We start from the raw sequence: 12194 nt of genomic DNA, 5'->3' as shown, positions 1-12194 counted from the left end.
CCTCAAGGTTAGACTATTGTAATGCTTTATTGGGTGGTTGTTCTGCACGCTTGATCAACAAACTACAGTTAGTCCAAAATGCAGCAGCTAGAGTCCTTACTAGAACCAGGAAATATGACCATATTAGCCTGGTTCTGTCAACACTGCACTGGCTCCCTATCAAGCATCGGATAGATTTTAAAATCTTGTTAATTACTTATAAAGCCCTGAATGGTTTAGACCACAGTATGAACGCACAGTGAGTGTGTGCAGCGACTTCACATTGACCACAGTATGAACGCACAGTGAGTGTGCTGTGTGGTTACACATTTAGCTCACTGTGACCCACACATTGTGACCACATCATGAGTATCATGTGAGCTCATGGTGACATCATTGTGAGATCAAATTGTTGACTGGGAAAAAATACAATTTACATTTATTCCTTTTTAAAATTTTTAATGTAAATAACGTGAAGGCGTAGACGTGACGTAGGCGCACCTCATTTCACCTTCTCAAGGGAAATGGGTGGAGAATCCGCAAGCCAATGAAGATTGAGTGTGATAATTAAACAGAAAAGTCTTTTCACTTTTAAGGTCATTGCACACTGAGTCCGAAATGTTCGTGAGCATTTTTTCGTTTTCCTCATCCTTTACTATCAAAATGCATGGTACGGATGCGAAAACGCAGAAAATCGAACCTGATCCGATTTTTTCATTACGGGCGAAAGTTTCGGAGGCAGTGTGTAAACGTGATTGACACAACGTGAGGTTGTATTTATTTTTTAACGTGCGAAAATTCCGGACTCGGCGTGCAATGACCTTTAGTCTCAGACGTCACACTCACTGACCGTTGGCTGAACGTCTGATGCATATGGCACACTTATCTGGAAACACTTCAGGAGTTTCGAAGTCGTCGTCGGATTGGTTAGATTATACAGGATTTCCGGGAGACATGTGTGTCGCGTTCTTTAACGTTTTGCCTGGAAACAAAAATGCTGTGATGCCAAACCCCTCACGAAAGAAGAAAGCCGTCGTGTTTACAACTGTGACAACGAGCACTTATCAGGATCAAATAAACGCTGGATTTTCAAAAGTATGTGAAATATTTTACGTTCGCGGCATAGATTCTTTAAAATACATCCGAGAGTTTTACACATCGGTCTGTGGCGACATTTCTACGCCCCGAAACGTGACGCTAAACGAAACGAACTGTGATTGGTTGTTTGACATGTCGATCAAACGGCCTCATGGGCGGGCCTTGGCCAATGAAAGCTGCCATGGATTCCAGACCTTCAGCCGTCAGGGGTCTATGACTTGTCTGTATGGTAACAGGTCCATGTTTTGGAGTGATTGGTTTAACCAAGGTCTAATTTTTGTTACAGATTTATTAAATCATTCAGGTGATCTATATAATTACACTGAGTTTATTAATAATTGTGGATTAAATGTATCTTCCAGTGAATATATCAAACAAATTCACCTTATTAAAAATGTATAATCCGGTTACTGGTTCTCTTCCAGATCTTAATGTTAGGGGCCTTTCTATCAGGGATAAAAAAATCAGTAACTTTTATATTAGGAAAATTTTAACCAAATAAAAAAGTATTCTTCCTAAGGCAATGGTGAAATGGAAACAGGAGTATCCCTCGCTTTTATTTCAGAATCCGTGGTCAGATATGAACAAATATGTAATTCCTAATAAAGTCAAAGAAACTAATTTTAAAGCAATGCATAGATATTATCCATGTAATGATTTTATCAGTAAGTTTAATGAGGGGTTCTGCTTATGCTGTTTTTGTAAAGAAGAGTCAGAAACCATTTCTCATTTATTTTTCAATTGTAATTATATCAAACTATTTTGGTCCCAAGTTTCTTGGTTTCTTTTTTAATTGTTTTACAAGTTTGTCACTATTACTGATATAATGGTCTTGTTTTTGGACTGTGATACCGGTCTATTGGAAATGGACAATATAATTAAAATTGTTGTTTTATTGGGGAAATATCACATACACAAAACAAAATGTATGTTAACTGTACCAAATGGCAGACTGTTTTCCATTGATTTAAAGGTTTTTTATGACTCCCTAACTTTAATACAGAACAATCGTAAAGCTGTTAAGACATCGCAACTATTAAAGAGGATACTTGATGTATTAGATATATAGTTAATCTTTGAAAAATGTGAAATTTTTGGGTTGTACTGTTTCATAGACTCGTATTGTTGTATGACTTTGTATTCCTCTATTGTTATTTAAAAAAAAATAAAAAAATAAAAAAAGACTTGTCTGTATGGTTGTTCCTTCTTGTGTCTGTTCCAAAATCTACTTACAACTTTTTGCAAAAAAAAAAAAAAAAAAAGGTTGAAATACATGTAATGTTTAATGTATGTTTTACAAATATTTAAACTGTATATTGTGCAAAATAAGTATTTCAATAATTTCGATATCTCTCATACAAAACTCATAGCCTACTGTTCAACCACCCGTTTTTATCCGTTTACTTTATTATGATACAATATGATACTTGTGCGTTATTTACAGCTCTTTTTGAATTAAATTTAATATCAATAATTTTTCAGATTTAAATGTATTTCTATTAATTTACTGAAATTCTGTTAAAATATTTGGCGTACAGGGATGACAATATGTTTCAAACTGTTAAATAAAAAGCCCTTCCAAAAATAATAAAAATAAATGTCTCATAAAATCAGTTCCAGTGGGCAAATACTGCCACTTGAAATTGACAGTGGTGATATTTATAATTTTATGAATGTCACCACTGATATTTTTTTTTATAAAATATATTTTTATAAAATATATATAATTTATAATAATGTTTCCCCTTAAAACTAATATGATTCTCTCTTCACACTGTACTCTAGCTAGGCTACTGAACCAAAAAAAAAAAAAAAAAGCACTGTGTACGTCATGACGTACTACGCTGCGTACGTCATGACGCCATTGCTTCCAGCGCCAGGGAAAAATGGCGGCTGTGCAAGATGGACCGATGGAGCTGGACGCGGAGAAAGAGACAAAGCCAGAAATCCTCAGCGATGGGACGTCAAACCTCTCGGGGAACACAGCGAGCGGGACGCTGTCCTCATCGCCCCTCACCGCCGGCGGAGCCCCGAAGCAGGAGGACCAGCAAACTTTGATCGCAGTTCTGCAGTTTCTAAAGCGGAATAAACTGACGGAGTCGGTGGAGATCCTGCGGCGGGAAGCCGGTTTAGAAGAACAGGAGGACTCACAGACTCTCGATGGCAGCGGAGGAGGGAAGAGTGAGGGGGACGGAGGGGATGCAAACTCTCTGCTCAGCCGGGTGTCCATCGCATCAGCAGCCGCCCCCCAAAGCACACTGACTCCCATGCCAGTCAAGAGTGAGTGTCGCCTACAACTTCTATTTGATGATATTTACCTTGCAATGTACCTTTAATAAATAGGTAAAGGTGCATTTCACCTTTTAAATGGTTAAAACGGTACAAAATCAGGTGTATGCCGTTCTTGGGTCATGCATTACTAAAGTTTAGTTGCAGCAACAGTTGTAGCCCTCCATATAAACATTTGAACAATGAGTTTCCAACATATTTTACTATCATTCCACTTTGTTATTGTTAGCTATGGTTACATTAAGATGCTGGGTTTGTTTTTTAAGAAAAATATACATTACTGGAATATAACCATGTTACTGTAATTACTATAAATAGTACTACATTCATCACAATGTAATCGGAATTGCTATAGTTAACTAAAACTGTACAAAACATTTGAATTACTTGTCTTGAAATAAAGTTAAGCAGCACAACTGTTTCCAATAATGATAATAAATCAGCATATTAGAGTGATTTCTGAAGGATTATATGACACTGAAGACTGGCTTAATGATGCTGAAAATTAAGCTTTGCATCACAGGAATAAATTACACATTAAAATATATTAAAAATAAAAACGATTATAATAAACAAATGCAGCCTTCATGAGCATAAGAAACTTTTTAAAAGCAACTAAAAATCTTACTGGTCCATATATAGACAAAAACAGAATCAATTAAAAAATGGATCTAGCAAACCAAAATTGCCAAACTGCACAATTATTAACATTTGAAATAAAATTGAAATGAAAAATTTAAAATGAAAAATGTTCAAATTTATTCTGTATATTAATAAGGTACAGTAAAAATACAATACTAAAACTTACACAGGGGTATATATTTAGTATTATATATGTGTGTGTGTGTGTATATATAATATATATATATAGATATAGATATAGATAGATAGATAGATACTATAGTAGCCTACTATCAGGGCTGTAGACTCATTCTTCCCACTGGGCGCACTTTTGCGACTAACTTTCTCAGTTGGTCGCACGAGCACATGATTTGGTCGCAATTTTTTATTTTGCTACAACATTTGATTAATCAGTGCACGCTGATGAACTTTTATCATAGTTTATAGTTATATGGTAACGAAAGTGTTCAACATTCAACCCGTTCTTTTTCATCAGTATTATTTGTGATTTAAATTTTGTGAACAGGAATTCTTCTTTTTGTGTGCTTTCACTTTTCAATGCACTCGCACAAGTGCGACCACATCAAATTTTTACTCGCACATTCTCAAAAAACGGTCGCAGTTTAGAGCCCTGACTATATATATATATCTATATACACATCTTATGTCTTTGTACTGTGTAGCATCTTTTGCTGTGATTTACCTGCTTTTTCAATATGAGCAGATGACCAGCGGCAGCCGGATGTCAGTGTGGTGCTGTCAGCGTACAGCCAGCAGGGGGATCCCTCTCTGTATCAGGTGTACTACAGCGACCTGAAGAACTTCATCGAGTCCGTGCTGGACTGTCACCGAGCGGAGCTGTCCCAGCTCTTCTACCCTCTGTTCGTTCACATGTACCTGGAGCTGGTCTACAACAACCATGAAAATGAAGCAAAGGCTTTCTTTGAGAAGTAAGCATCAGATCTGAATTAATCAATGTCATTTGATAATAATGCCCATTTTTATTCTGTAAATCTAAAGACTGGACTCTTCGGTAGTGGCTTAAAGGGATATTCCACCCCAAAATGAAAATTTTGTCATTAATCACTTACCCCCATGTCGTTCCAAACCCATAAAAGCTTTGTTCGTCTTCGGAACACAAATTAAGATATTTTAGATGAATACCGGGAGGCTTGTGACTGTCCCATTGACTGTCAAGTAAATTACATGCGACTAGAACACTTTTTGTGCCCCAAAATATCAACTTTATTCAACTTTTTCTTCTCCATGACACTTCCTGCAAGCACGTTCATGAGTTCACAAGCAGAGCACGACGCAAGCATGCCTCAGATGACGCAGTACGTAAAGGAAGTGTCACGGAGGAGCAGAAAAAGTTGAATAAAGTCGATATTTTGCTTTTTTTTTTTGCGCACAAAAAGTGTTCTCGTCGCATCATAAAATTCAGATTGCATGTCTGATGGCAGATGGACTGTTTTGACGACATCTTTCATACTTTTATGGACCTTGACAGTGCAATTTACTACGCAGTCAATGGGACAATCACAAGCCTCCCGGTTTTCATCTAAAATATCTTAAATTGTGTTCTGAAGACGAACGAAGCTTTTACGGGTTTGGAACGACATGGGGGAAAGTGATTAATGACAATTTTCATTTTGGGGTGGAGTATCCCTTTAACCAGTTCGTTTCCTGTGTGCTGATAGGTTCAGCGGCGATCAGGAGTGTTACTATCATGATGACCTGCGAATTCTCTGCGGCCTCACTAAGAAAGAGCACCTGAAGGGGAACGAGGCGCTGCTGGACTTCCGCACCAGCCGCTTCGTGCTGCGCATCTCCCGAGACTCGTACCAGCTGCTCAAGAGACACCTGCAGGAACGGCATAATAACCAGATATGGAACATCATTCAGGAGCACTTGTACATCGACATCTTCGACGGTATGTCCCGCAGCCAGAACCAGATCGACAGCATGTCCGGCAGTTTTGCGGGAGAGGCCAAACGAGAAGTCAATAAAGCCAAGGTTAGATGTGTTTACATATGGAAAATATACAGGTCAGAAGTTTGAGATTGGTGAGTGTTTTTATTTTATTTTTTATGTTTTTGAAAATACTGTCTTGTGCTCACCAAGACTGCATTTATTTGATCAAAAAATACAGTAAAACATTACAATTTAAAAGAAGTTTTCTATTTTAATAAATGTTAAAATGCCATTTATTCATGTGATGCAAAGCTGAATTTTCAACATTACTCCAGTCTTTAGTGTAACACATGATTCTTAAGAAATCATTTTAATGTGCTGATTTGCGGCGCAAGAAACAATTTAAATTATCTTCAATGTTGAAAACAGTTGTGCTGCTTAATATTTTTGTGGAAACTGTGATTTTCTTTTCCGGAAAGTTCAAAAGAACAATGTTTATTTGAAGTAGGAATATTTTGTAACATTATAAATGTCTTTTAATTAATTTAATGCAAAACAAATGTATTAATTTATGTAAAAAGCTAGTGTATTAGGGATGTTTTGTAATATCATTAAGTTACTCGATGGGATCATAATGACAAAGTTTGTTCTTTGAGGAAATTCTGAGGAAAGGCATTGAAAGAGATTTTTAAAAATCGTCTCATAATTGCAATCTCTTGAATTATTTGAAAAGGATTGTGTGTTTTAATGATGTATGTTTTGTTTCTAATGGTACCAGGTATTCTACGGGCTGCTAAAGGAGCCAGAGATTGAGGTCCCGTTAGATGATGAAGATGATGAAGCAGAGAATGAGGAAGGGAAGCCCAAGAAGAAGAAAACAAAAAAGGACAGTATGGGCTCCAAGAGTAAGAAACAAGACCCCAATGCTCCTCAACAGAACAGGTATGACAGAAGCTCAGTATTCAGCTTCAATGAAAAACCCATTTCATTACCGTTTCAGAAATTTGGGGTGAGTACAATTTTGTTTTTGTTTTTTTTGGAAAGTTTTTATTCATAAAGGACACCTTAAATTGATCAAAAGTGACAGTGAAAACTTTTTGGTTGTTACAGACTATTTCTATTTTGAATCAATTATTTTAATCTTTCGATTCATCAAAGACCACACAAAAAATGTACCATGGTTTCTGTTTTCAGCATTAATAATAATAAATGTTTATTGATAATAAATCAGAATCATTAGAATGATTTCTGAAGGATCATGTGACACTGAAGACTGGCGTAATGATGCTGAAAATTCAGCTTTGATATCACAGGAATAAATTTCATTTTAAAATATATTAAATAGAAAACAGTAACTTTAAACACATTTAAAAACAGACTGATTATAAAATCTTACCAACCCCAAACTTTTGAAAGGTAGTGTATATATTGGACATGTTTTTGTTTTTTTTTCCCATTAGAATTTAGATGATGCTTAGAAATGATATGAAACTGGATGCATAGATTCATAACCTGTTATTCTTATTCGGGGTGTTCTCTGTCTGACAGGATCCCTCTGCCGGAGCTGAAGGACTCGGACAAACTGGACAAGATCATGTACATGAAGGAGAGCACCAAAAGAATCCGGCTCGGCCCGGAGAACCTGCCTTCCATTTGCTTCTATTCGTTCCTCAACTCCTACCAGGTTGGCAGTGTTTTTTGTTGATGTTTAGTGTTGCTTGACTTCACACGTGCTGATCGTGTGTGTTGTCGCTCAGGGTTTGACGGCAGTAGACTTCACTGATGACTCCAGTCTGTTAGCGGGAGGCTTTGCAGACTCTACAGTCCGCGTATGGAGCGTCACACCTAAGAAATTACGCAAGGTCAAATCTGCAGCAGGTATGTATCTCCATAATCACTGTTTGATATTTTACCTTTATTTCAAGTTTTAAAAGCAATATATGATTTCAATTGTGCTGTCCGATTCTCTAGAACTGAATCTGATTGATAAAGAGTCTGATGACGTTCTGGAGAGGATCATGGATGAGAAGACGGCCAGTGAGTCCAAGATCCTCTGCGGTCACAGCGGGCCAGTGTACGGTGTCAGCTTCAGTCCAGACAGGTATCAGACGTGTCCTCTAAAGTATCTCTAAGTAAAACAAGACAACAGTGAAGGTGTGTAAGCGTAAGAACAACCGATTAATTACTTTGCTATGGACTAAACATGTTTTGCATGATTCGTTATCTTCCTGCAGGTTTGAAGCGTTCTGCAGCAGATCTGACAGTGTGGTTTAATATCTCTGTGTTTCTTAGGAACTATCTGTTGTCTAGTTCTGAGGACGGTACAGTCAGACTGTGGAGCTTGCAGACGTTTACGTGTCTCGTGGGGTATAAAGGACATAACTACCCAGTGTGGGACACTCAGTTCTCACCCTTTGGTTATTACTTTGTGTCTGGTGGACATGACAGAGTAGCACGGTACAGTAGATTCTCATTATTGTAATGCTGTTATTAATGAAATCAACATTTAATTTTTTTAAATGTTTTGTTTAATTGCTTTTATTACAGTTATGACAATTTGGGTTTATTTAAATTAGCGTATACTAATATATGTATTGTATAGGCACATCCTACCATAATGTATAACAATATATGTATAAATGTATAATGTAAATAATATATGTGTATATATTTATACACACACACACACACATATATATATGTTTTTTTTTTTTCTTTAAGTAAAATGTTTTTTCCCCCACTCAAATAGCGTGGCATTATATAATTATCATATAGCCTGTTTCCATATAGTCTTCTGGTTATGAAGACACCCATCTATGAATGAAAAGAAATTGCAGGTGTTTTCAAGACCTTAATCAAATAGGATAACTTTATTTGATTCCCAGCCTCTGGGCGACAGATCATTACCAGCCGTTGCGGATATTTGCTGGGCATCTAGCTGACGTCACCTGCACGCGATTCCACCCCAACTCTAACTATGTGGCCACAGGCTCGACCGACCGCACTGTACGCCTCTGGGATGTCCTGAATGGAAATTGTGTCCGCATTTTCGCAGGTCACAAGGTATTGAAAGCTTCCAAAGGAGACTGAATGAAATGAGAACTTGACAGGAAATCCCATTCATCTCATTTGTATTTGAATTAGCATTGCATCCATGACGGTCTGTCTTTATTCATTTTCTCCCTCTTAGTGTTATTTATGTAGCCTTACTATTATATATTATGTTTATTAATATTTAGATTTTGAGTTTTAATAATTTTTTATTTCTGTTTTAGTCATTTTAGTACTTCAGCTTAAACTTATTGTAGTTTAGTTGCCAAGTGAGTATTACTAATTTTCTACGTTTTTCATCTAATTTATATATTTCATTTCAGCTGCTGTTCAAAACACTTATCCTTGTCATGTCATTTCAAACCCATCACTAACAAACCTGCTCAACTTTATTTCTTTTTAATGTCCATCTTATTTGTAATTTATTACCCAATGGCCCTATTATAACCTTATTTTTTTCCCATATACAGAGTCATGTGAGTAATAGTAAAAAATGATCATGTTTGTTTTTCAGGGGCCCATCCATTGTCTAGCATTCTCACCCAATGGAAAGTTCCTGGCGTCTGGATCCACAGACGGGAGAGTTTTACTGTGGGATATTGGACATGGACTGATGATCGGAGAGCTGAAGGGTCACACAGACACAATTTATGCCCTCAAGTTCAGCAGAGATGGAGAAATCCTCGCATCAGGTCAGCACACAATCTACTGAATGCCTTCTGTCTGATAGTTTGTCTTGTTTTGTTTTTATTTAGTAAGTCAGAGGCATTTTAGTATGATTCTAAATACGTCCCATTTTATGTTGTGGTATGAGTCTTTTTGCTGGGGTTTACTTGATAATCCATACATCATTCTTTAAAAATAAAAAATGTTAAAATGCATGAAAAATGATACATCAGGCTTTTAAGGAACATTTATTTGTTCATCTCTCTATTGTATTGTATTACCCTCTCAATAAAAACTAGCTTTGATCATAAAACGAAGCGTTTAAATATCATTTTAAGACATATTATTGAGTGATATGGAGTGACAACTGATATTTTTATACATTTTATGTAAACTATTTGTTGTAAAAATCCCATTGATTTACAGGATATCAGAATTTCAACTTTCAAAATATGCTAATTGCATATTTTGGCTCATTTTGAGCTACTGAAAAAAGTTTTTCCTCAAGTATGAGCTCCATATTCTTCTATATGGTAATATATGACCTATGAAAGCCTTTGTATCAAATATTAACAAAAATACAACACTTTAAGTGTCATTGTTAAACATGTTGCATATACTTACTATTATAATAACAATAGGTTATGCATAATTACATGCACGTAACCCTAAGCCAAACCCTAATCCTAACCATATAGTAAGTAAATGTAGTTAATTAATATTACTCAGTACTTAAATGTAACAAGGACACATTCAAATAAAGTGTAACCGAACACAGAATACAGCAGGTTTTTCCCCCGTTTTTGTCTGAAGGTTCAATAAACTTCGTTTAAGAAAAATAGCAGTAACAAGTCATTCAGTTCAACTTGAAATTTGATGTGTTTTGCTCCAGGATCTATGGATAACACCGTTCGGCTATGGAACTCCATGAAGGCTTTCGATGAAGTGGAGACAGACGACTTCACCGCAGCAACGGGTCACATTCATCTGCCGGATAACTCCCAGGAGCTACTGCTCGGGACGTACCACAGCAAATCCACACCTGTCACCCACCTCCATTTCACCAGACGCAACCTGCTACTGGCCACAGGCGCGTACAACTCCCAGTGAAGCGACTGGGTATTCCTGAGGACAATGACTTTACGTAGCTGTGCTTGTTTTTTGTGAACGGTACATATTGCTTAAAGATTACTGCTCATCCTAACATGTGAAATAGGTTCAAGCGAAGTGAAAGACATCATAATGAACCATCAAACACGAGCTACCTGGGAGCCGCCACCGATACCTCTTGCATCATTCAGATGCTGATCCTGGATCAGATTTTACACCTCGTGCTCATAAGCAGCTCATTTCTTTTTCTCATCGATAGCATCACTGCCATGCTTGTTTTCAAGGCCCTCCGTGTCTCACAGTGATGTGGCTGGTCTCCTTTTGTCTTTGTAAATGAACTTTTCCAATTCAGAAACTGGTTATTAATCTTTGAAACGTGTTGCTTACAAACACTTTTCTCAATTTCTGTACAAATTTTAATACTAGTGCCTAAAATTGTAAATAAAAGTTTTCTACACAATGTTTGTTCGGTACAAGTGATCTTTTTTTATTCTTTACATAGTTAAACTGAAGTGATGAGGTCAAAACAAGGACATCCAGCTTCCCGCACCCCTAGCTGCATCACAAAACATCCTGAAAAGAGAGGAAAAAAGTTGGAATGAAACTTTGGAAATATACATGCATTTCGGAAAAGCAAAATTTAGGCAGTACTTACTATAAATTAACTTGATTTCACGGCCTTTTGCTTCTTGGGCTTCAATTTGAAGAAGAGGATAATGGCAGCAATACTGGCGTATGTGGCCAACACACACTGAAGTCAAGGGAAAAACACAGTCCTGTTTACTTCAATTGCATAATAATAGCAGAATAACTTGCATTTTTCGAGTGTAATTCAACTTACATTCCTCCTGCCTGTGATTGTGTATGAATTGAAGTACTTGGCGATGCCAGTGAACTGGTGGTGAGTTCCTGCGTCGTGTCCTCCCATGATTTCTGCGCGAGATCTGTTCATAGACATATTCATAAATGAAACTAAATAACGTTACATTCAAAAAGTTACGCATCGTTTTTCATAAATACGTAAGGTCACACAAAATGCATAAAGGACAACGCTGCCTATTGGAACAATGACAGGCTGTTTTTTTGTCTGAAATACAGTTGTAGAGTGAGATTTTGTAGCTAATTTCAATGATGTTTAAAATTCAAAGATGTTCAATATTATAATTTGGATATTAGCACCTCAGTGCGTTTGCTAAACCAAGCGTCTTTATGGTAAATGTGCCCTGCGGGCTTCACCGAGCAGCATATATTCGCTTTGCAAACAATATAAAAACAGTATCGATTTATAAAACACGCTGAATAAAAAGCTTTTCTATTAAAATGTGAAACATGACTTACCAAGCAAACTGGTGCCCTTCAATGGAGTGGCCGGAAAGTGAATGATTTCAGGAAATCCCGCCTTCGCGGTGATAGCCTGAATGAACTGCAGTCATTGGATTACACTCCCGTCAATCACTTTTTACACT

General features: G+C 36.9%; 2 protein-coding genes across 3 annotated transcripts; one reads left to right on the top strand and one right to left on the bottom strand.

The window, feature by feature from the left end:
• Positions 1–2935: 2935 nt before the first annotated feature.
• Positions 2936–11153, top strand: taf5 (TAF5 RNA polymerase II, TATA box binding protein (TBP)-associated factor). The gene is made up of 11 exons (XM_058792574.1): positions 2936–3357; positions 4712–4937; positions 5688–6003; positions 6680–6843; positions 7450–7585; positions 7659–7779; positions 7873–8002; positions 8194–8358; positions 8787–8964; positions 9467–9644; positions 10511–11153. Exons 1-11 carry the CDS (start codon positions 2964–2966, stop codon positions 10726–10728), a joined length of 2226 nt encoding a protein of 741 aa, XP_058648557.1. The 5' UTR covers positions 2936–2963; the 3' UTR covers positions 10729–11153.
• Positions 11154–11190: 37 nt separating this feature from the next.
• Positions 11191–12168, bottom strand: atp5md (ATP synthase membrane subunit k). 2 transcript variants are annotated; one of them, XM_058792575.1, is made up of 4 exons: positions 12067–12168; positions 11570–11672; positions 11384–11479; positions 11191–11301 (listed from the first exon to the last, which is right to left on the bottom strand). In XM_058792575.1, exons 2-3 carry the CDS (start codon positions 11654–11656, stop codon positions 11390–11392), a joined length of 177 nt encoding a protein of 58 aa, XP_058648558.1. In that variant the 5' UTR covers positions 11657–11672; positions 12067–12168; the 3' UTR covers positions 11191–11301; positions 11384–11389. The 2 variants fall into 2 exon arrangements, with proteins under 2 accessions (XP_058648558.1, XP_058648559.1); XM_058792576.1 differs by lacking the exon at positions 12067–12168 and adding an exon at positions 11908–12044.
• Positions 12169–12194: the final 26 nt, after the last annotated feature.

This window comes from Onychostoma macrolepis, chromosome 01 (genome assembly GCF_012432095.1).
Source record: "Onychostoma macrolepis isolate SWU-2019 chromosome 01, ASM1243209v1, whole genome shotgun sequence".
In the NCBI taxonomy this organism is placed as follows: Eukaryota; Metazoa; Chordata; class Actinopteri; order Cypriniformes; family Cyprinidae; genus Onychostoma; species Onychostoma macrolepis.
The sequence above is the reverse complement of the archived record's forward strand: the minus strand, read 5'-3'. Positions and strand labels throughout refer to the sequence as shown.